General features: G+C 40.6%; 1 protein-coding gene across 1 annotated transcript in view; it reads left to right on the top strand.

Annotated features, from left to right (window-relative positions):
- Csmd1 (CUB and Sushi multiple domains 1) overlaps positions 1 to 26,301 on the top strand; it is a 600,818-nt gene that overhangs the window by 516,544 nt on the left and 57,973 nt on the right. Inside the window, exons 45-46 of the mRNA XM_036209300.1 lie at positions 11,603 to 11,788; positions 21,003 to 21,197. Coding sequence (XP_036065193.1) covers positions 11,603 to 11,788; positions 21,003 to 21,197 — 381 coding nt within the window. The remainder of the gene's footprint in view (positions 1 to 11,602; positions 11,789 to 21,002; positions 21,198 to 26,301) is intronic.

Below are 26,301 nucleotides of genomic sequence, written 5' to 3'. Positions count from 1 at the left end.
TGACCCTTTAGGGTGCAGACTTTTTTAAAAAAATAATTAAGTTTATCTTTTTTTTTTTTTTAAGGAAAATTTTAAATTCTAACTCAGTGGGTCCCTTGGTGATTGTGCTCTACAAGTTCCCAGGCTCAGGATGGGGTTGGTGTGGAGGACTTGTGTTAGCCCCTTTGGGAGACTCCCTGCTTTCCAAAGGCAGAGCTTCCATCTTACTGTTGATGCTACAGTGGTAACACAATGCTTGGACCCTAGTGACCATCAAGCCAAGTTTTCAAGTAAATGGATGTGGTTTTTGGTGCCCACAAGGGCTTTTGTCGATGTGTTTTCTAACATATGTGGTGCTTTTGGGAGGAAGCAGCTTGAAACCAGGTCATGGTGATGGTTTCCCATTTGTAATCACTACAGAGGTACAGGCATGCCTATCAGCAGGGCCCACGGGACCCTGGGATTGGGTTTAGCCCTAGATATCTTGGCACCTGAAAGGTTCTGACTGACATGTGGCATCCTGCATCAAACTATGCTTTCCTCAAAAGAAGATATGGAGTCTAGAGCCTTAGCCAGATAAATAGATCAAGGCCACCTGTTTATTTGTATTTTTCATAGTTTAATATATTTCAATAGCACGCTTATAGAGACAGTATGGAAGACAGAGGAAAAACAAAAGTGTGTGTGTGTGTCCCTGTGGGACAGCATGATTAAAAAAGTACAGTGACTGGCTGAAATCTACTCTATGATTTAAAAAAACAAAAAACAAAACAACAACAAAAAAAAAAAAACAGCACACATGCAATCCAGTTACAACCAATAGGAAATTAACTTACTTTTTGAAAAAAAAAAAATCCAAATGCTACTAGCATTGTCCAGGAAAATTTCACAGGTTCATTTACAATCACTATAAAGTTGAACTGCTGAGACATGCTCCTTGAGACATTTAGACTTGTGTTAATGCTTACATCCCACATTTATATTAAAAATTCACACATGAAAATGTAAAATCTGCCAACACCTGATTCTTGGCCCTGCTTTTCCACTCAAATTCATAGACTTTGTTAACTTTTGACCCCAGGGGGGAAAATATCTAACTTTCAGGATAACAGGAGGAAGAGGAAATGTCTTTTGAGAAAGAAATGTTTCCCCTCTATGGATTCTGGGGTAAGTTTTACATGTGCAGTGAGCTATATGGGTACCTTCTGGCATAATGCTATACATCTGGCTTGCCTGGCACACAGGTGGGTATTGTTTAGCAGCCCTCTAAATCTGTTTTGAAGTCCTGAGCATTTTTCACATCAGGCAGGGGAACAGGAGTCGAGAATTTCATTAGTGCCACAGTGCGAGCCTGTAACGTGGAGGTTTCTGCACACCTCCAGTGGAAGGCACACTTTGGGGAGTGGATTTGCTAGCCAATTGTTTCTGAGTACTTTACCAGGGGTGGGTTTGCTGGCTGTCTGCTTTGTCTGAGCCACAGCATCGAGGTCTTTTTGCCTCCTTCTCTTTTAGGTAGAGCTGAGAGGATGAGAGGTAGAGAACTCCTGGGAGATTGCTTTAAAACCTTCTGCTATTGCTTTTCAAAGTTCTAAGTAAACCTAGCTGTTGTCTAGATTTTTAGATGTCGATTCCTGGTAGGCTTTCTTTCTCTCACGGGAGTATGATAATGAACTCAGTGTCTGTATTTGAGCCAGGATGGGTGTGGGCTAGCAACCTTTAATAAACAGTTTCCTAAGAACAGGCAAGAGCAGAAATAAATACAAATAGGCAATGTAAAAGCTGCTCATATAGCCATATGTAAATACACACAGAGAAAGAGGCATTAACTCTGAGACAGACTAACTGTTAGAGCAATACACAAGATGACTGTTATATGAAATCAACAGTTATCCTGAGCACAAGAACCCATAGGAAAATGGCATTAAAGCAGAGCACACTCTTAGTAAAAATAAAGTTGAAATTTTACCGCTCAGAGATATGGAGCTTAATTAGCCTAAACATTAACAATGGCTGAATTGGCTGCCCAGGAAATGATCAAAATAGGAAGCCTGATATCCATAGGAAAAGTCATATTTCCCATGTTTTAAGACATAAATGACAAAGAGTGAAGCCATTACCACTATCATTTTTAAATTAATGAATGAAAATCAGAAAACTCTGCTTCATAAGTCAGAGGAGATGATCTGAAGTTCTTCAGCCAATACCATAAGGTCCTGGTAGCATGTTTTCAGCTCAGGTTTGTATAGCGAATATGACAATCAGGGAATGTGGAACTTAGGCACCCATGAAGAAGATTAGGGGAAGAGAGATGGTGGCAGGGAAGAACCATGCCGTAGGTGAAGGAGCAAAATTCAGCACTAGGAATTTAGGGTCAAGGCTATTTTGATATCACCTAAGCTTGCAATAGGGTAATGCATTCAGGGTTTGAGTGTGCCTTGCAAAATGAAGAAGATTGGAAGGACTTACACACTTAGTGTAAGGATTGGATAACTCATACCACTGCAGTTAATTGAATAATGGAAAGAAAACACACCTAAATCATAGGATTGGTATTATAAAATATCTATGTTAAGATTTTATAATTAGAGGCTGGACAGATAGGCCAGTGGTTAAGAGCACTGGCTGCTCTTACAAAGGGCATGGCTTTGGCTCCCAACACCCACATGATAGCTCACAGTCCTCTGTAACCTCCAGTTACAAGGGATCCCAGGTCGTCTTCTGGGCTCCACAGACATTGCACACATGTGATGCACATACATATAGTAGGCAAACACACACACACACACACACACACACACACACACACACACACACACCAAAGTAAATCTTTAAAAATATTTCACAATTATAAAGTGTGTATGGTGATAAATTTGTCAGTTAATAAAATTTGTATTATTTTTTTTTTTTTTTACATTTTCCTACATAAAAGTAGTATTACAGTTGCCTGCATGAGCATGGCAGGTACTTATCGGAGTGAGGACAATGTACTAGTGGCTACTTCACTGAGGAATATACCTCCCCAACCTTTAGCAATCCTTAATTTCCCATAGCTTCTCAGAGTGTTGATGAGCCCAGGCTTGTGTGGGTCTTGTACAGTGAGATTTTTGTTAAAAAGATATTATGATTTAATGAGCAGATAATATTGACTAATGTTACACTGACATTATTATGAAAAAAAAGATGCATGAGCTCATTTTATTGAGGCATACTCTCAATTAACTGTTAAAATGTGTTGACTGGCAATGAAAAACTATGTCTCTTCAATTGTAAAAACCTGGATTATCTTGATGGCCTCTGCCACTTCCTACAGCTTAAATCAAGGCTGACCATTAAATGAGCTGTAGTGGTCATCCAGAGACAAGTAGACTAGCTTTGGGGGACAGGAGTTAGAGCATGGGAGTCTATGAAGCTGAGTGGGTATTGCAGGAATTTGAATGGGGTAGTAGCATGAGAGGAAAGGAGAGAAAGCTTTGATAACTTTCTTATATGCACACATGGTCAAGGCTTTTGCCATGTCCACTGTTGGCAAATGATCTCTGATTATTCCAAATGTCCCTCACAGGGATGGATAGAGGCTGTCCTGGTGTGTGTTGTATGTGGCCTTTGTGCTCTGGAATAACTTCTAGGTTTTTCACTGGACACAGAGCAAGCAAGAGAGCAGGGAGTAGACACTGGGCAGGCCAGGCAACATTATAGAATTATTTTCATACCTTTCCTCCTTATTAGTATCTTAATTATGTCCTCAACAATGCCTCACCAGTATCTCCTACTGAGGTTGATCATGAAACAGAAAGTCATCATTTCAGAGAACTTTTAGTAACCAACCCTTCATTCCACAGATATGAGGCCAGAGGCTATTGGATAAATAAGTTTAGATGGGCGTTTCCAGTTTTCTGTGAAGCTGGATATTCGGTTCTACATCGTTTCTACCATTGTGCAGAGCTTGGGAATTTTAGTTGCTGCTGGGATCTTGATGAACAGATTCCAGTTTGTGTACAATGCATGTTGTCCCCGAAATGGTGTCTGTGAGGGAGAGACAGCCAATTGCTTTACTGTTATGCTTTTGAGTATTTCTTTTGGAAATTAGGTCTGAAAAATACAGAAAACTCAAAACTAATCCAGGGTCAGGGCACCTCCAGAGACTGTGTGATTCCCTTTTGTTCCAGCTCCCTGGAACAGGGTAGGTTTGGCGAGGCTACGTGGTGCAGTGTGTCTCTACCACATAGGAAAACACTCAGCAGTGCCATCCCAATTTCTCTGACTGAAGCAAAGTTCAAGTGAAACTAACGGTCGAGGATTTTCACAGAACTGTTGAGCTGAACAGACTTTGTCTAGTTTAAGAGAAACATGTATGTTCAGTTGAACAGACTTTGTCTAGTTTAAGAGAAACCACTGCCATCCTCGGCCCACATGATTTGAGTTGTCCATTAACAATGACAGAATTTGGAGGCTTACACAGTGGAATGGTGATTTTTCCAGTTCCCACTTTCTTCACTTAGTGATCTATGGGAGAATCTGGTGGTGCAAGTGTCTAATGCCTTTGAAATTATGGAAACCATCTTCTACTTCCCATCCATCACAAGACCTCAATGTCGAATCATATTATTTCTGTTATTTTTCTGTCACCAATGAGTATGACTTTTCAATTGTGTCATTACATTTTAATTCGGTTGTAGACTTCTTCATGAGAAGCTTTGAAGGTATTGATCTTCCTACCTGTCTCCCCTCTACCTTCCTATCCATCTATTTATTCATCCATCTCTCATTCACACACCTAACCACTGTGCCCATCTATCAATGTGTTGATTCCATCTACTGATTACCTATCAATCATATCTTAGTAACTATTTACCCATGTATCTATTGTCTCCTACTTTTCATCTATCTATCTATCTATCTATCTATCTATCATCTATCTATCTATCTGTCATCTATCTATCTAACATTATTTATTTATCTATCATCTATTTATCTACCCACTATCAATCATCTACCTATTTACTATCTACTTATCTACTATTTACCCAATATCTACCTACTATCTATCTATCTATCATCACCTATTTATCTATATATCATCTATTTATCTATTCATTTGCACATTCATACATCTGTCTACCTGTCATCTGTCCATCACTGTATACATGTGTAACTACAGTTTTCTCCATTTCCTCAATTGCTGTTGTTTTCTGGTAGACATCTATTGCTTTGGTTTATGAATTGAGACTGCCCAACATTATGTCTTCCCTCAACATCCTGGGAATTCTCTTCTGGCCTGACAACATCTGCTACTTTTTCCCATTGGGCCTCACTCACCGGAGAAGTGAGCAGTGGTGTAGCCTTAAGACATGATTTCAGCAAAATCAGAGTAGACTCTTCTTTAAATTGTCTTTTTATAGATGCTTATTATTCCAGATATGAGAAAAACACAATGAATAGTTTCATTTCTTTGTTCTGAAACTAGTGCCCATCATTGGGTTCCTAAGTTAGTGGCTTAAACGCATTCTGTATATTTTCAAAGAATGACAATTACATTTTCTAAAAGAATCAGTAAAGCTTTTCTGGAAAGAAAAAAGCATGATTTGCAAGTAACAGCCATTAGGAAATACAAAACAGAGTATGGGAACACTCCTTTCTATATGAGTCTTTTTCAGCTTACTGTCAATCACAATAGCCTTTCAAATTTTGGAGTGTCCATGTTATATTCCCTAATTGTTATTTTATTAAAATGTAGACAAATATCAAGGGCAAATGGTTTTGAGAATTTATCATGTCCTTCAAAGTTAATTATCTTTAAATTGTTCTCAGTGGGGCTGGAGAGAGAGCTCAGTAGTTAAGAGCGCCCAGAGTTAAGTGGCTCTTCCAGAGGACTCAGGTTCAATGTCTTGCACTCACAGGATGGCTTAGAATTGTCTACCACTCCAGTTCTATTGGATCTGGTAACCTCTTCTGGCCTCTCAAGCACCAGGCACACACCTGGTGCATAGACAGATGTGCAGGCAGAGCACAAATACATGTAAAAGAAAAAAAAAAAAAAGAATGATGCCTGCTGAATCATTGTTTCACTTGTCAATAAAAAGGGAAGGAACCTGAGTAGTCCTGATTGATTACATATTAAGTGAAAATACATACTGTTCCCTGTCTGACCTTTACCATCTTGCCCATGCACCTGCATCCGGGAAACGCTATGGATGTTTTTGTCATAGTAATGTATACATGGCATAAACTTCCAGACTAATGATACTAAATGCATCCATAATGTTGTGCAACCATTACCAGCATCTGACTCCAGCATGTTTTCTTCATGAAGAAATTCTGTCTCACGGAAAGACAATTCCTGACCCACCTTAGCCCTGGAAATTAAAATTCTTCTCTACTCCTAAGATTCTACTTAGGTCCCTCGTGATAGCAGAATGACCCAGTTTTCCCCTTTTGTTGTTGGCTCCCTTACTCACCACAGTGCCTGCAGGATCATCTCTGTTGAGATATATTCAACAACACCCTTCCTTCTCGAAGCTGAGTACTATTCACTGTCTATGTAAATGACATTTTGTTATCCATGCATCCATTAGTGGAAAACCAAGCAGCTTCTACATTTTAGTGACTGTAAGCAATGCTACTGAGAATATAACCCTGCATTTGGGCATAAAGTCAGAAGTGGAATTGTTAGGGAACATCACCAAGGTTCCATTTCTAGGTATTTTTTTTAAAAGATATTTATTTGGTGTGGTGTGGTGTGGTGTGTGTGTGTGTGTGTGTGTGTGTGTGTGTGTGTGTGTGTGTTTGCCATAGTATGGATATGAAGATCAGAGGACACCTTGCAGGCATCATTTATCTCCTTTGACTGAAGTCACCAGGACACAACTCAGGTAGTTAGACTTAGCTACAGGTGCTCTTATCCTCGGGGCCATTTTGCTGGCCTACGTTTTTCAGTTTTGAGTAGCCACCATGCTGTTTCTAACTGTGACTGTCATAGCTCATGACCACCAGGGGGCCTGTGCACTGCCATCTTCAATTACACTTGTTATTTTTCAGTTTCTAATACAGTTTTTATTGTTATTTTTGTGAAAGCAAGAGATAAATAGCTTCAGACACCTAGGCATTAGCAGAGCCAGTATGTACCCCTGGGTGATCAATATTACAGATTTTGATCATCTCACTACCTCATGGAAACCACCTACCAGCACCATACATGTATCCCCTACATGAGATATTACTTCTTCTGGGGCAGGGAGATCTGTGAAACAGCCCCTGAGATGTCAGATCCAGGATTTGAACTCAGAATGTCCACCTGTGTGTTAAATTCCTCTGGCCATCTTTCTTTAGGGAGACCTTCTTTAGGTCATTTCCAAAGAAATGACTGTTACTTTCCAACTTTGGTACCCGTACCTCCTTGGTGGCTTTGTACAGGAAGGTGGGTGATGCTGCTGTGGTTAACAGCTGGGTTACAGCCATGGGCTCCCTAAGCAAATGTCCAGAGGCTGCAAGATGAGGCCCAAGTCTTTGTAGTTAGTCATTTGTAAGACGGCACTAAGGGGGCACATTTATGACATTTCCGTTAGATTCTGTTTGTTTTTCCTTCTGTCTTTGGTCTGTCCTGTGCTGAATTTTCTCAAGAGGTTTAGAATAGCTGAATGGCTTTTCGGTTGCATTCTCGTCTATCCTCCTGTATAGCTGACCAGTTTTGCACAGCCTGTGATTTTAAACTGCTCACCTACTTAATGTAGGTTCTTCAAACCCCACTCCTGGTTCCCTCTATCTGTCCTTGCTCTCAGACACTACCTTCAGCCTTCATAACAAAGATTTGTGTCCTTGAAGACTCCTGGGCATCTCAGCAAATGAGTAGAAGCAGTGGGTGTCATTAGGCCAGCACCAGCCTTCGGGGCTTGTGTCTTATCCTCTTTACCTGCTGTGGATTTTAGTTTGGACCTCACTCTCCGTTGATGTTGATTGGACATGAGATGCAGTTAAGTTTGAAGTATAAGGGCGAGTCGTTAATATTTACTCACAGAAGAGACTTGAAGAATCTAAGACATCACATCAGAGGAAATGGGCAAAGGAGCTTCTGGAATATTAGCAAAAATGATCAGTTGCATTTTGTTTTTAGAATTTGCATTTTGAAAGCTTATTTTTAGGCTGTTGGTCAGCTGATGGGTGGACTGCTGCTGTCTGGATGTTAGACAGGAAAATAAACCTGAGCATCTTAAGGTAGTATACTGGGGTCAGTAACCAAGGGGCATCTACTCCCTGAGGTCTGAACACTGTCTCAGTTTTTAATTCAGGTAAGAGAGGCTGGAGAGATGGCCCTGTTGTTAAGGACACTGGCTGTTTTTCCAGAGGACACAGGTTTGATTTTCTGCACCCACATGCTAGCTCACAACTATCTGTAGCTCCAGTCCCAGGTGCCTTGACACCCTCTTCCTGTCCCCATGGCTACCAGGTACATACATGGTACACAGACCTATGTACACATAAAAGAAATAAATAAACCTTAACAACAACAAAAGAATTGAGATAAGGGCGTAATATCTCTATCATCTATGCTTATCAGAAGTAATGCACACTAGTGATTGATTCTGACTTTCAGTATGTGTTAAGTGTTGAATGAGATAACATATAGAAAATATATTTCCAGTGTCCCAAGGTCCTTATCAGGGGACGCCCAATATACTATTGGTAAATATAACAATGTTGATATATAGCAATGTGAGGTCCAAAATCTTCTCCATTCAGACAATTTTTTGAGTCTTTTGCCAGCACCATTGCAGTGTCTCATCTGTGGAAGTTTAGAAAGGTGATAGGACCAAGAACATTGCTGGCTCTGGGAATGCTCAGGGTTAGGCTTCACACCTCTGGATTGGAGGACCAGATCTTTCTTATTTCTGTTGATGATGGCAGGAGGATGCTGAGATATTCACCATCAAATCTTCCCTGATGTTCATTTTAGTAAATCCTGAATCAGTGGTAGGTCTTTTCACAAGATCCATAGAGTAGGAACATTTATTCTTAACTAGTGGTTTAAATATGGAAGAAGATGCCGGCTTAAGTTCAGAGTCTTAGCCATAAAATCCCATGGGTTGAAGAGAACCACTGAAGACTGTACAAGTCAGAAGTGCCCCTCACCCCAGCTCCTTAAATGAACACTCTCCCAGGGATAGAAACTATAGCTCAAATCTCAGAGCAGACTGTTCATTACGGAACAGGCCATGTAGGGCAGATTCTCTGGAGTCCTCCAAAATGGAGTTCACTTTTATTTGAAAGATTTCAGGTGGCACAGAATCATCTGTAAGCCTGTCTGTTTTGGCACCCTGGGTAAGAACCCCTTTTATGGGAGCATTTTCTATGAGCTTGTGAGATGTCCTCTTTTCCCATTTAACCTGCTGGAGACATCATTTAATTCCATGCTTAACCCTAAGTAAGAATCTTAAGGTACAGATAGTGACATGGGGGGATAATTAGGATGTAAAGGATAGATACATAGTTATCTGAGAGAAACAGAGATACATGATGAGGAACAAAGACTTGTAACGTAATAGGCTATAAAGAGAATTTTTAAAAAAGGACAATATGTGACATTTCCTGGATTCATTAAATATGGCCATTTTTCAAAAGCCCCTTAGGCTTCCAGTTGATAGCTTGTCTGCTGATAGGTTCCCTTGATGGAACAGTGGCTATGGAAAAACTTGGGTTATTGCTATTTTGAACACATCTCCCAAAGTGATGGTGACACATAAGTTAATGGTGTTAATTTTTAATATCCTACCAAAGTTTTAATATTGTATTATAGGAGTGACAAATATTTCATGGTTGGAATCATGAGATAGAGGGCAAAAAGAGTGTAAAAACTGTAGGATGGGGAGGAATTCTGTGAGACATTGTCCCCCAGACATGACAGAGCCCTTGAACCCACAGCAGCTATTGCTTCCTGAACAAGACCTACACAAGAGTGGGTCCTTCAGTGTATTTCACAAGGGATGGGAGAGGAGCTGATGAGGTCCCATTCTTTCCTGTGTGACTATTGTTAGTTAATGGCTGCTGGGAGAAAGGGAGAGAATTTATTCAGTGGTGTAGCCACTGGCAAGTTGCCCTGACAGTGAATATCCCTTCACCTACACTTATGCCAACCCCAGTGAAACTCAGTGGTTCATGAAGAAGGAGGAGAAGGAGGAGAAGAGGAGGAAAAGAAGAAAAAGTGAGGTTCTTTGTGAAGAAGAGTTTCAGAAGGATTGAGGGAGCATGAGAGTGTAATGGGGTGGAGATTTAACACATTGTGCACATGTATAAAGTTGACAAAAATAAGCAAAGGTAAACACAGAAATTTCAGACCTTGAGTTTTCTAGAAGTTTAAGATCTAAAAATAACTTTTATTCATTCATTTGTGTGTGTGTGTGTGTGTGTGTGTGTGTGTGTGTGTGTGTAATTTCCAGGTAATTCAGAAAATGTTAGCCCTGATGCTGATAGACTCACTGGTGAACTGGTGATCTTTGGCAATCTGTTTCCCTTTGTACCAGCTTCCTTTGTATTCATATAACAAAATTCCCAAGGCTGAGAAATTTATGAAAAAAGAGGGCCAACCAGCTCATAGTTCTGGACTCTAAAATGTCCCAGTGGTGTGGTGAGGGTCCCCTAGACATCAGGAAGAATCATGGTAGAGGACCTTGTTTGAGAGAAGTTAATCACCTGGTGAGTCAAGAAGGCAGTGAACTTGGAGGGTTGGAGGGGCCTGGCTTGTTCTTTCTTTTCTTTTCTTTTCTTTTCTTTTCTTTTCTTTTCTTTTCTTTTCTTTTCTTTTTTTTTTTTTTTTTGGTTTTTCAAGACAACAGTTTCTCTTTGTAGCCTTGGCTATATTGGAACTCACTCTGTAGACCAGGCTAGCCTTGAACTCAGAGATCTGCAGCCTCTGACTCACAAGTGCTGGGATTAAAAGCATGCAGCACCACACCCAGCTCTGACTTGCTCTTTCAAGAGCTTTGTTAACTCATTAGAACTAGTCTGGGAGCTAGGAGAATGCAATCAATTTCAGGATGAGAACCCCCACAAAGCCCCCAGCTCTTAAATATGCCATACCTTATTTCCACAATGGAGAGACCACATTCCCAACTCAGGAGCTAGTGAAGGGCATATCACACAAAGCACGGGATCCTTTAAAAAGAACTTCCTATGTGTTGAAGAAAATGAGTTGGGGAAGGTGGAGACAAAAGGGAAATGGGCGACTATTGCACCCATGGCTAATTCATGTGGGTCTTGGTATCCAAAGCCATTATTGTGATGATAAGGAAGTAGCCAACCCTCTGTTCTTCTGCCCAAAATCACCCTGGGTAGCATATTACTTTAACACACAACAAAACAATCAGGCTGTGACTAACCTGCATATGAGAGTCATCACCCAGTATTTCCAGTATCCCTTTGGTGCTATGTTTTACCTGGAATCATTTTATTCCATTTTGATAAGCTTTCCAGTGTTGCTCTTGAACACTTTGCATTCTTAAAATTCTGAAAATGTGTGTACTTTTGACAAAACTGAAGAATATAATCAATAAATTTTTCTCTGAGATGAAAAATAAAGATAAAAATTAGTGAAGTTCTTTAAGAATAACCATGGTTTTCTTCCTTATCTCTTCAGCTGTGTCCTGTGGAATTCCAGAGGCTCCGGGAAATGGCTCATTCATGGGCAATGAGTTCACCTTGGACAGTAAAGTGACATATGAATGTAATGAAGGCTTCAAGCTGGATGCCAGTCAGCAAGCCACTGCTGTGTGTCAAGAGGATGGCCTGTGGAGCAACAGAGGGAAGCCACCCACATGCAAACGTAAGTGTTCCTGCCCACTTGCACATCTTTGGAGTTTTCACAAGGACCTGTGTTCACTGGGAGCAGGGGTGAAGTTAGCTTCTAGAATGCAGGCAGTCCCTTCCCAGTGTTGTGAGTACCTGGTACCTTTCATCCTAACAACATAAACAACTTCCACAGAGACAACTCCAACCACTTACAATGAACTGTGTATTCCTGGATGGTAGCCTAGTAAATCCTGTGAATTCTGTCACAATCTATAGCACGTAACTTACCCCACCAAATCTTATTCTGGTGCCATTTTCAGTGTGGTCAGAAGCTACTGAACCTAAGAACAACAACACTCAACACAGAGTGTGAAAACATAAAGCAGTGTGAGTTCTTCCCTCCATTTCTCATGTTTGAGTTTTTAAAAATTAGAGGTGATGCTTAATTTGCATATATGCCATGAACTCTTCATACATATCACTGGCTGCCAAGGAAAGCACCAATTTCATTTGTAAAGCACAGTAAGACTTCTAGAAAGCTATTTTCAGTGCACAGAAATATTCTTACAAGAGTCAAACATGTGGGAGTAGAGGGAAGGGGAAATGATATCTTTATATTTTAATTAAAAATAGTATTATGAAAATAAAAAAGATTCAAGAATGAAAAGTTTAAATCCAGTGTCAAACATAGTCTTAACAAATATACAAGCCATGCTGAGAAAACAAGCTTAAAAGAAGTTAAAAGCCCACACACATGTGCACACATATGTACACACATGAACACATACATATGTATACACACGTACATGCAAACATAATTCATACAATGGGAATTTTATCACAGGCATATTGAAATTTTTTACTTGGAGTTAATCTGCCCTTCCAGCATTTCAAAACTTAGAAATACAAAATGTCATTTTTGCTTTAATGATATTTCAATTAAAAAAAGTTTCCTTGGCCTTTGATTATAGAATTAGTTTGCTTTTTTCTTTTTGTATATTTTGATAATGTTAAATTTTTAAACTCTTTACATAGTTTATGGAAAGTGATTAATAGCTCACTACAGTTTTATTTTCCTTGTTTTCATTTGCATTTTAAGTCCATGTTCTAAGTCAGTTAGGTGATATTGAAAACTATTGATTTTTCTTGGTTATTCTCCATTTAAATAAGACGTCATTTTATATCCTGATTACTTAAACCTATGGTAAATGAAGATACTATCCTAGCTGGGACATCCAAGATCTATGTTGGGTTGTGCTGCTCAGTGCTGGAGTATGGACTAAAGTTTCCTTTTCAGAAACAAGGGACAGTTAGCCAATAAAAAACTGTCACGGTAAGCAGAGATGAGTGTGAGAAAAACTTGTTTTAATTTTTGTTGGGAGGGGATGTTTCCTAAACTTAAATTCAACTGAAGAAATCAGGCATACTAAACGCAAAACTTTTTATCCTTAGTCAGAAAAAAAAATGGATGAGTATTAAATTTTGGTAACAATTGTGTATATATATGTGTGTATACACACACATATATATAATAACACATATATACAGTCATATGTATTTCTCAAGCTAATTCCATTGTACCTGATTGGGGCTCAAGGAGTTTTTAAGTGTCCTGAGCAGTTGTAGTAAATTGCAGTAGATTTCTGCCTGGTGTGGTGGAGAACACTTTTAATCCTAGTCCTTGGGAAGTAGAGGCATATGGATCTCTGCGAATTAAAGGCCAACCTGGGCTACATAGTGAGATCCTGTCTCAAAATAAAATAAGCAAGGGCTGGAGTAATGTCATGGAGGTTAAGAGCATTGTTTGCTCTTCCAAAGGATTGGGTTCGAATCCCAGCACCCACATGGAAGCTGACAGTCATCTGTAACTCCAGTTCCAGGGTATCCCAATGCCTTCTTCTGACCTCTTCAAGCACTGCACAAACATAGTACTGGCATATGTAGGCAAAAACACTTATACATATAAAAATCTTTAAAAGAATAAAGTCAATAAAAGAGAAAGGCTTCAGATCTGATAAACACTAGAGATGAGTTGTAAACACCTTCACTGTGTTCTTCCCCAAGGTTGGCTTGGATGAAGGCTGGAATGAACAATTTCTATCTGTATCTGCCTGTAACTGTACAGATCTCCTAGGAACAGATGCAAGTCTCATTTATTTCCATTTTAATTATTTACTGAGACTGGATCTAGTTGTTTGAATATAAGACTCATGCTGGTGCCACAGTGCTACCAGTTGGGGCCAGTGATATTAATGTGTAGGACTTGACAGTTTGACAAAATGATGGATGGATTTGCATTGTACACTGTGTGTTTAGATGGAAGTGAAGGCATTAAGCCAACCATCTCTTGAAACAGTTATCTAATCTGCAGAGACAGTTTGTGGGCACTTTTTCAGTTGATGCTGTTCATGAGTCACATTAATTATTAATCATTTATGTAGACCTACTATGTGCAGAGCACCAGATTTTGTTGTTGTTTGCTTCATTTGTTTTTTGAGATAAGTTCTCACTTATGTAGCTCCAGCTAGCTTATGTAGACCAAGCTGGCCTTAAATTCATAAAGATATACCTGCCTCTTCTAAATGTTGGGATTGAAGGTGTACACTACCATGCCAAGCAAACCATCAAACTGTCTCATGATTAAATGAGATGCAAATCCTTTATTAGGACAGGAAAGAAAGGTAAAGTCATATCCAGAGGCTCACAACCATCTGTTAATCCATCTACAGGGGATCTGACACCCTCTTCTGGCTTCCAATGGCACCAACACACATACACACAGAACACTTACAATATATTTGGGCACACAGAAAATACACATAGTATAATAAATCAGTCTTTTTCAATAGCTGTTTACACTAAAAATGTGTATGCACTGGATTGCTTATCGCCTTCTCTTTCCCTTTTTACTGTAAATAATCAAAATGAAAAGCAGAAATAGTCCTAGATACACTGAACACTTCAAGTTACACTTTGATAAAGAACTTAGCTGCTTTCACACTGTGGGGGAGTCATTGAGCAGGAGACAAGAAGGTGCCAAGAAACTAGGCTGGAGGAAGCCATCTGTGCACCAGACAGCACCTGCCCCAGTGGTCATGGGCTTGCCTATCACTTTTCAACAGGAGTCAAAGAAACATAATGTCTCCAAGAAAAGTCAAAACCCGGCAGCAACTATACAGAACATGACAAGCCCACTCCCATTCCCAGTGAATTCTTTTTACCAACCATCTAGTACTGTGCTCAGAGAAGGAAGAGAACTAGGCCTCTAGGGCCTTGGGTGTCCTCTGGGGACAAGAACCTCCTGAGGGTCTTTCTAGAGTATTTTGTAATACCAATAGCATGAGTACCAGGGAACTGAGACCAAGGATGGCTCTGCCATCATTACCCAGGCAAACTGCAGACTATTTTAGATTTAGTTACTTGGTATTTGCCCTAGGGCTGACATTGGTTAGTAGCAGTAAAACTAATGTTTTTTGGTTTTGTTTTTGGTTTTGGTTTTTTTGTTTGTTTGTTTGTTTTTGTTTTTTTTGTTTTTTTTAGCTGAGGATTGAACCCCAGGTCTTGTGCTTGCTAGCCAAGCACTCTACCACTGAGCTAAATCCCCAACCAAAACTCATGTTTTTAAAACCAGGCTTGTATTTAATGTCTGTCTGAACAGCTAATCTCATGAATTATGACCAGGACATTTAAACTTGAATCTGTTATAAACTAGATTGACAGTAAGAAGAAAAACATAGCTGCAGAGGTGCCTTGCCTCTCTCCTCCATGAGACCCCGTGTCTTGTTGCCACCCACTGGAATCCCCACCCCAATTTCTCCACTCCAAAATCAACACTGAACACCTGAAGGACTGACCTACCAACTCCTCAAATCCAACCTAAAAGCAACCAAGCTTAGGAAACAAACCAAACCAAGCCTGAGCTCAACAGGGGCAGCCTGGAATAGCATATCAATGAATAAAGTCCATGTGCCAAGATCTAATCATAAAACACAAATACCATAAAGACCCGAAGAAGGTCTCTGCCCCTAAGTCCACATCCACCAGTCCTGTAGAAATGTTCTCACTGGGAATCACCTAGATGAACCGCAAGACACAGAACTTAAAAGAACATCATAACTTCAGTCAATTCGCTTTTTGCTGAGCTAATAGTCTTGCTGTCTAGGCTTCTGAAGTTCCCCAGCTCAGCCTATTTCCCTCACCCCCATCAGTGCAGGCTGCTAGAGGTCTGCAAAGGCTCCATTTTAGCTGTGAGAGTGAAGACAGGGATGATTAAATTATTTCACTCCAAAGGTATCTAATCATAATTTTACAAATCTAATTAAATGTGCTCCAACTAAACATGGTAATAAGAAGTACTTACCTACGTGAGTATGAAGTGGAGAAACTCCGCTAAAAGAAAATAATAATAATAAAAAAAATCAATTATATTCCACACTTAGGGGCTGATTAGACTAACAGGGAAGATTCATGATAAGAGCCTATAACTACCAAAGAGGATGCTTTATGTTCAAGGTGGCAGCCTCATCAGAGCATGAATGCCTCTAAGGAGAGAACAGCTGGCCTTTCTGCTTTGCCCCTGGCTCAAGACACCAAAAATGTCTCTCTGTAAAATTGACAGCCAGGGCCTGGAGAGATGGGTCAGAAGTTAAGAACATACTCTGCTCTTTCAGAAGACCCAAACTCAGTTCTCAGCAGCCATGTTGGTCGGCTCACAACCACCTAGAACTCCAGCTTAAAGGGACTTGATGAGTTTTTCTGGTATCTAATGATACTTATGTACTGCAGCACACACACACACACACACACACACACATACACACACAAATAAATAAATAAATAATATCCAAATAATAAATAAATAACCAATTAAATAAACTAAACTTTTTTTTAATGAAAGTCAAGATTTCCCAAGTCAGATAAAAGTGTCTTCTCTGTCTCCATGATGTTCAGCAGGCAGGAAAATGGGTCTGTTTAAAGAAACTACTCATTATTTGTGATTCCCTCTCCTTTAATTTGAGAGGTAGAATTAGGGTTGGTGCAACAATGGTGTCAACTATGTCAGTAGTGAGTGGCAGTCACCATGTTGAGTCCCTTGGGGTGGGCCACTACAGATGCTCCCTTAGTTGAAAGAGAAAAAAAAATGGCTCTGTGATTGATATTTTATATATGTGATAGGGAGCTTATATTTCTACAAAAGTGAAAACAGAAGGAATGTCAGGTTTGTAGGTAAGCTGGCACACTCTACCAAGTTGCACCATACTTAGTCATCATAGACTCAACCATGAAAATTCTCTCATAATTGTCAAAAAATATGGATGGAGTAAACTCATGATAACATAGACTTGTTTTTCTATATTTCTCAGATATAAAAATATTTGCATCTTCCTTCAAAGACCTTGTCATTTATTTTGTATTTGTCTGTTGTGGTATTTGTATCCCCTATGATGAACTTCTGAAGGTCTTTTCTACTGGCTGTCTATTTTTAGTAATTAGTGGAATGAATTTTGCTTTTTATGTCATCATGGAAAGTAGAGATCAGAAAGACTCAATGGGAGATATTACACAAGTGGGAATTTTTGCCTGGATTGACTGAGCTTAGGCTTCTTTGTAGTCTGTGAAATATAAATAATATAGTGATGATAATGGTGGTAGTGGTGGGGATAATGGTGATGGTGGTAGTGATAGTGATGGTGATGGTGATGACTGTGACTGTGATGACAATGATCGTGGTGTTGATGATGATGATTACTCTCCTTTCTCATCTCAGTGAGGTTCAGCTTAGATTATAATTCAATAGTTAATCACAGACACAAGGGAACTCTGGTTAGAAGCACTGACCTACACATCTGGGCAGCAGCTGCCCTCTGAAGTATCCATCTGGACATTCAGGTGACTATGGAATGTGGGTAGCTGCTGGAAGAACCCACTCTAAGACATTTCTATCAGATGAAGGCATGCAGTCTTGGAGAGCACAGCATGTGATGGCTTCATGTGCCTCTGGTAGTAAGCCTTCAGTGAGATACAGATTTCCACGTGTTACTTGGGTAAACTGAGACTCAGATCACTACTGCCCCAGTTCACCTCCCTCAACCCCAAGGCTATAAGATGATGTACATTCTTTGTTTCAGAATGTTCTCAGTCTTCTGTTCCAGTGCTGCACCTGAGCTTCACGAATTTTGCTGTGCTACAATATTATCAGTTTTGCCTTACTCTATTATAATCTGTTTGAGCCAACATTAGGAAGGAAAAAAATCTTAGTAAAATATTCAACTCTATGTTTCACAACTCGATTGTCACACTCGGAGCAGACTTGTGTATCTTCCACCTTCACCCTACACTTTTTATCCTTTCATCTTTACTTTCTTAAGATTTTGCTGGGGTATGGCAGGGAGAGAGGTTTGCTGAGTAGGGTGGCCTTCTGCATTCCCACAGGGACAGGTGGATGAAAGCTCTATGAGCAGTTAGTTACTCAGAACTAGAAAGCATGGCTCTTAAGATATTCGTTACTGAGTATTGCATTTATGAGCAAGGATATCTTTGGGGAATTGGTTTCCAATTCTTTATTTAAATTATTTTTATTTTGCCTATTCATGGATATTCGTGGCTTTTGGGGTCCACATAGAAGAGTCATTCTTGTCACCTCACATAGTAACCCATGTGTGTGAAAATGGCTCCTTCTTGCAGGAATGCAGGGCTAGATACAGGCAAATTCACAGAGGATGCCTCCTTCACCATTACACACAGGGGCTTTTCTTCCCATTAGCCAGACTATATCATTCAGGATTTCACCACCCGAGTATGTCATGGATTATTCAGACATAACTGATTTATACTTTGCACAGTCTTTCCTATAGCTTTAAAAACATAAAGCCCACAGTGTGAACCAGTTTCTGAAAATGTGTTCTTCCTTCAGCAAACAAAAGATAGGATGGATTTTGCTGTTCATGTCTATCCTAGTCTTCAGTTTTCCTCCTAAGGGACCTCTCTCATTTATTTGTGACCTACTGTAGGGTCAGGATCATGGTCCACTTCAGGTTGAGAGTGTTCGTATTTGGGGCAACTCTTCATGACAGAGACCATTCACACGACTCCCTACAGTATGCTGTATCATTGTTTTATGTGTTTATCACTTAGAATCATTATTGATGGCTTACATGCATCATGTATAGATTGATTTTGACTATCATATACATAGAATACTATTCACCGCTGTCTGTGATTTCCCTGAGAATTGCCTCTGTGACAAGAGAGGCATAACCTCTGTTGTTTTCCCACATATGGTTGGTTGATGTCTTTGCCATCCTTTTTTCCTGGCAAGTTCCTTTTTAGACTGTGCACGTGCATGCATGCACACTCACACAGCTGTAGCTAACTGTGACCTGTACTTGACTTTACTGGAAAACTATGAAAAGACATACTGGTTGCAGTAAAAAAAAAAAAAAAAAAAAAAAAAAGTTGCCAAGCACAGGGGCAAGAGACACAAAAGAGACACCAAACACAAACAAACAAACCAGAAGACACTTAAGAAGCAAACCAAATACTGTTTTCATGAAGAAGCAAGACAACTAAGGACCTGTGGGATTGCTACTGAGGATGGAATTAACCATATGAAAACTCTCTTACTTTGGAGCAGAAACAGAGCTTGTGAAGGATAGATTCGTTGATCAGAATGTACGAGTTAGTTCGGAAGCACACACTGGCAAGAGGGAAAGCCTTTTGTCACATTACAGCTGAGTTCAGGGTTCATATGGCTGAAGGCTTTATAGAGATGGCTGTCTTGCCTAAGAAGCTAAACATATCCTAGCTGCAGAAAGACATAGTTTCTACTGTTAAGCACACCATTTGTACTTCCATGATTATGCAGAATGGTTGCCACATCTAAAAATATCTAAGAGACCTAAGCTTAAGAATTGCTTTTAACACTCAGGAGGTAGAGGCAGGTAGATCTCTGTGAGTTCAAGCCCAGCCTGGTCTACAGAGCTAGAGAGCTAGTCCAGGACAGGCTCCAAAGCTACAGAGAAACCTTGTCTCAAAAAAACAAAAAAAAAAAAAAAAGAATTGCTTTTAAATTACCAAATCTTCCTTCATATTTTTAACCTCATTGTTTTTACTCTTAAATTAAACACCTATTCATTGTACTTTATTTGAGGATAGAACTGAAAGTCGCCATAGGAAGGAGAGATTTTGTAGCATTTCACACAGCAGATTGAGTTATAATGACTATGACTAAAAATTAAAAGCAAAATGCATTTATTATTATCACTCTAGAGAAATTTCAGCTATGGTTTTTGAACTCAAGGCTGATCAACCTGGCCCCATAAGTTGTGTTGGTAACAAGCTGATGGTGACAGATGTCAACACAGGAATCTTTGTGATTAATGCTATGCTTTTTCAGGACAGAGTTTCAGTCAACAGTCCTCACTGACCTGGAACTCACTTTATAGACCAGGTTGGCCTTGGACTCACAGATATCTGCCTGTCTCTGCCTCTCTGCTTGCTAGGATTAAAGGTGTGGGTTATAGTACACCTGGCTGGTTCTTGCTTTTAACTTGTGAAATTCATTTAAAATCCTACAATCCTTTTCATAAACAAACCTATACTTACAGAGTCTCCATAGTGCATGTATTCCCATCTGTCTGTAAGTTCTCTGGAGTCTATTGCCATGGGGCTACGTCGGAGCCTACAACTGTTTCCATGGCTCTGCACTCAGGAGATCCTGTCTTCTTGACCTTGGATCATGGAAAATCCTTCCCTTAAGTTGTGCCTATTTTTGTGTGCTTGCAAATCTAGTAATATACAACTCTAGTATGTGTGCATATATTCACATGTATATATTTGTGCATTTATACTGACATGTACATACATTTAAATATGCATGTGGTTTTGCACACATGTGTGCATGTATATGGAAGTGTACATGTGTGAGAGTTAGTGTGTTCTCGCGTACCCATGTGTGAATAAGTGCATGTGTGTGTTGCACAGAAAAGGAATGCTTTTCTACCATTATATCTCAGTCTGGTTTTTAAGATCCCCTTCACATCTGCAATGAGATAGTAGCACATAGGCTGAGATTGGGATGCCCTCCTGTATAGTTATGTAGGAAACAGATAAGTCCTGAAATAAGAGTTGAAGGCTTCCAGGTCGCACACCACAGTGAGTTCCACAGACCAGCAGACCCTACCTTCTAGAAGCAGTTATGGCAAGCACTGTCAGAAAGCCATACTGACTCTGAGGTGTTTCTCTTACAGCGGTGCCCTGCCCTAGCATCGAAGGCCAGCTGTCAGAGCACGTGCTCTGGAGGCTGGTTTCGGGGTCACTGAACGAATATGGAGCTCAAGTTCTTCTCAGCTGCAGCCCTGGCTACTTCTTGCAGGGTCAGAGGCTCTTGCAGTGCCAAGCCAATGGGACCTGGAACACAGAGGAAGACAGACCCAGATGCAAAGGTGAGTGATGGTGGACCCTCCCACAAACAGAGGGTACACAACTCCAGGCTGCAGCATTAATGGGTCTCCTAGGAAGATGCCATCATAGCCATGCTGACTCAAGTAGAGCCTGTGTGTTAGCATGGCAAACTCAAACAGGTGCTACAGGGTCAAACATCCAACACTGTGTTTCTTTATTAATGGCAGTATTTTATAAACTTTAGAATAGTCAAATATTTCACATTTGAGCTTGAAGACAAGTAAAAGCCTGTGTTCAAAGAGCTAACTATTCTTCTGTGTGAAAGCCATGACAAAGTTCGCATCAGGGTTATAGGAAATAGTATTTATGCTGAAGTTATCTGTCTTCCACAATTGTTATCTTGAAAGGGGGATTATTCTACTCTCAGGTACATGATGAACAATTAAATAGGAATAAATAAGAAAAAAGACAGAGCTGACATTGTTCAGAGAGTGTTCTGATTTACACATCTCTGATAGCCAATCTTGACTGATTGTTCACAGGAAATTATGAGACATTGAAACAAGCAGTTGGGCTGTGTGAGATTTATGCAATATGCAACTTAGGAAGAATGGAAGCAGAATAAAAGGAGAAAAACAAAAGAATGTGTAGTTAGCTGTTTTACATAATAACTTTAATTAAACATTTAATACGACAAATGCTAATTCTTCATGTAATACAAGCTCCGCCCAGGAACCCAGAGATAAGTAAGGAAGAAAGGTGGCATAAGACATTCAAGTTCTAAATGCCCTGCTTCCCTGAGACACCTTTCCCCAAACTATTATCGGTTTGCCTGTGATGGCTCCTGGCGGCTCTGGTGGCTCCTTCGTTTAGGTGAGCAATGTCTGGCCTGGAGCCCATAGTTACTTTGCCCTGCCATAGTCCTGCCACAATCTTCCCACACTCACGCCACTCACCCACATCCCCTAACTCCTTAGAGCCATTTTGTGATTTGAGGTTGCAGAATTGGGGCTGTCAGGAAGGGATGAGGTTAGTACAGAGGCTCTGATATTTTAGCTTCCATGAGGGGTTCACAGAAGGCTCCTGTAGGTGCAACAGGCCCCACATATACCCTCATGCACCAGCTTCTAACTAAGGATGTCTGCTGTGTCTGTCTGCCTGCAGCAGGATCCTGATAGACAGGGTCAACTCGATGGCACTGCCTAAAACTGCCTTTCTAGAAGACTTCAAACCTACAAGTGAATCATTGCAAACTCAGAGTTCTCTTGATTCTTGAACCAAACCTAGAAGCCTCAAGGTGCCCCTCTCTCCAGGTCCTGATGCCTTGGCATTGTGCTTCTGGTTTTGTCCTGAGGATCTGGAAATCAATTGTCCTGACACACACAGTACCCTTGTTCTTTAACTCCATCTGGCCCATGCCAGGAGCCACACATCAATTGCAGTCACCTCCCACCAGATGCATATATGGTGTGCACACTGGCAACTGCTTGATTGTCACAAGTGACTGGGCATGAGCCCTGTGCCACGCGCTGCAGCGTGTCTCTCTTGCATGCTACCACAGATGCATAGTATTTTCTAGAATCAGGAGAATCCACCTGAAATCATGGTTTGCTTTGGTTTTATTATGCATGTCTGAATTTCAGGTTGTCATTCAGGCCAGGACAATCCCTTTGCTACGTCTCCATCTTATCTCTTGCACATCTCTGAAACTCTTGCTGTCTTATAAAGACAAGGTGTTTACCCAGACATCAGTCAGGAATCCAAAGTGCCTTGCAAGCATGTTTTGGAATCTGTGTGTGAAAAAGACAAAGCAGTGTCCAGAAAGGGAAAGTTCCCAGGGAACTATGTCCTTACTCTTGAGAGCCAGCTGAAAGTTTTTCACTTACCTGAAAAGGTGGATACTGTTAATGTCTTAGTTATTTTTCTATTGCTGTGACAAAGTACCATGATCAAATCAACTTATAAAAGAAGTTTAATTAGGCAATGGTTTCAGCAGGTTACTGCCCATGACTGTGGAGCAAAGGTATGGTGCTGGTTCAGCAGTTGAGAGCTCACATCCTGACTGCCAAGTAGAAGGCAGAGAACTAACTGGGTATGGCATATGCTTTTGAAACCTCAAAGCCCACCTGAGTGACACAACTCCTCCAACCAGGCCACACCTCCTAAACCTTCCCAAACAGTTTCACCAACTGGGGATTAAGTATCCAATTATATAAGCCCATGGTGGCCGTTCTCATTCAAACTATCACAGTTATTATCACATTTATTTTTATTTATCTATTTTGGAAAAAATTCTGCGTTTGCAAAAGAGCTTGTAAAGTTTTGGAAACTCCTTTTAAAAAACAAAACAAAACAAAACAAAAGCATAGATGTACCAGAGCAGACACTCCTGACTCATTGTGACAGTTTATGGTATCGTTGAGGATTCTAGAACTTGTGTGCTGTTACTAATCCTTTGAAAATGGCACCAGAGCCCAGGAGTTCAGAATATTCTCCAGCCTCTTCCCACAGGCCCTGTGTGAAAAGGGTACCCAACTTGAAAAGCATCTGTTGTCAGGGTTACAGTGCATCAGTTCTACCTGAGGTGCTATACCTACCTGTTGCTGAGCAAACAGCTATCTAAATGTAGTAGGTCCATGTGACACAGATGAGATATGTCTGGCTTTGGATGGGCCCAGGGGTTCTGTATGCATGTGACATGGGATGGGCACACAGATTCTGCATGTAACATTGAAAGGGGCCTGGCGGATCTCAGAATAACATTGGATGAGCCCACAGGTTCTATGTGTGACATTAGATGGGCACACAGTTTCTTTATGTATCATTGGATGGGTCCAGATGGTCTCTGTCTGACATTGAATGGCCCCACATGTTCTGCACATGACATGAGATGGACTCACAGGTTTAGCATGTAACATTAGATGGATCAATAGGGTCTGTGTCTTTCCTCTGGCTAGGGCTCCCAGAGCTGCCTTCATGATATTGTTGGGGTTCTGTCTGTATCTAAGGTTGGTCAAGTCTAGCTGTCTGTTCATACTCACAGGCAGAACATACATCCTCGTGGTTATAATGGGTCTCAATATATAGTCTCAGGTAACAAGATGTTAGTTTCTAACACGTGCCCTTCACCCTCCCAAGCTTCATGGTTTCCATTTATCAAACGACAGGAACCACATGGCCTCTTTAAAGGCTCACCTCACTAGGATAGCCTCACCCCATCAGTCTCACCCTTGTAATCAAAGATGAACCCACTCATAAACTGATCACAGCTCTGTCTGAATAAAGCCCTTGAGATTGCATAGGGAGTCTGTGTCCAGGCAAGAAAACTTGAGGAATTCTTGGGAGTTTATCCTTTCCTATGTTATACATTGAAGCTAGTAATTATTTTAAAAGATTTAACAATTTTAATGAAAACTGAGACTTCAATAAATGCACATTAATTTGCATAAAATGATGGCAAGTCTCTTCAATGCTAATATAAATAGCATGGGTTTTTTTTAAAATAAGCAATAGGGATTTGTTTTCAAGCACAATGATATCTCTAAGAGTGTTCTGTTGAGTCTCCTTGTGACATGGCTGCGTGGGTGGGTGTGGCTGGGTCCTCCAAGCCTGGTCTGAACTTCTCTAAGTATATAGTTTTAGTGGTGATATAAAAACTCAGGCAGTTAATAGTCTAGCAGCTGCATAGAGGGATGTCTGTGGACTCTGAAGAGGTACTAAAGACGGACTCTGGTGCTTTTATCATGAGCACAGTGTCCAAAGGTCCAGGCATTGCATTCCAGACCCAGGACAGGAGACAGAGATGCAGAAACAGAAATGAACACACTCATTTAATTTTTGTCTCAAGTTTCCCTTCAATTATTGTGTCCTTGGGTTCTCATGGGTATCCATGTCACTGGGTATCATCAACAGCCAGCTTTTGTTCAGTATCTAACTACTTCTCTTTATAACAAATTTTGGGAATTAAGTCTGACAACCATCTCCTCTTTCAAAAGCCAGTCTAAACTCTCAGAACAAACAGAGTCAAGGGGCTATTAAGAAGGACTAAAGATTGCCTAGGTATTACTCCTCCAAAAGGGAAGGGAATGAAGAAAAAAGGACCTTATGATGTTCATTTTCTGGACTCTACAGAAATCAATGAATGTGTTAATTTACCATTGCCTATGAAGTTACAGTTTATTGTAACTTAAATTCTCTCTATTTCCCATGGTCTTTATTTTACCCACATATACCCAGAAAAATACAAGATCAATGCTGATATTGATATACTTTTCTTTGAAATGTGTATATGAAAACCCCAGTAAGTTCAAACACCATTTAATGTCTTCATTAAAAATACTTAAAACCCCCAGCTGGATCAGGCCCTCTGTATGGGTGAGACAGTTGAATGGCTTGAACTGTTTGGGAGGCATCCAGCCTGTGGGACCAGGACCTGTCCTTAGTGCATGAGCTGGCTGTTTGGAACCTTGGGCTTGCACAGGGACACTTTGCTCAGCCTGGAAGGAGGGGACTGGACCTGCCTGGACTGAATCCACCAGGTTGAAATGAATCCCCAGGGGAGTCTTGGCCCTGGAGGAGATGGGAATGGAGGGGAGGGGATGGGGTTGGGGGTGAGGGTGGGGTGAGGGTGGAGGCGGGAGGGGGGAGGACAGGGGAACCCATGGCTGATGTGTAAAATTAAAATACAAAAATAATAAAAATGTTACTTAAAATGACACATTTCCCTAAGCCCAATTTGCCAGCCTATGCCTGCTTCCCTATAGAAGAAACAATTGTTTTCCATATGGCGCTGGGACTAAATCAACAGCATCTTCCAGTGTGTTGTCATGGAAACCATTGGCATAGCAATGAAACTGTAATTTATAAAGCATCAGTTAGTTACCTGTAGCTTATCTCAGAATGGCCAGGCCATGAGATGTAAAGGGAGCTACTATTTTCCATTATGTTTCTGCTCAGGAACCAGGATAAGTTTACTGGTTTGCTGATCATTTAACCCAGGAGAGAGAACAGACCCTTGGCCACCCGAAGCACATCCACAGCACCCTGAGATCAGCTGAGTTCCCCAGTTTCTGGAGGTTCACATTCTCACCCCAAGGGGTTCAAGTTATCAGAACATCTGGGTCTGTACAGCACAGGAAGAAATCT

Source organism: Onychomys torridus, chromosome 17 (genome assembly GCF_903995425.1).
Source record: "Onychomys torridus chromosome 17, mOncTor1.1, whole genome shotgun sequence".
Lineage (NCBI taxonomy): Eukaryota > Metazoa > Chordata > Mammalia > Rodentia > Cricetidae > Onychomys > Onychomys torridus.
Note: the sequence above shows the minus strand (reverse complement) of the source record. Positions and strands in the feature narration are given on the sequence as shown.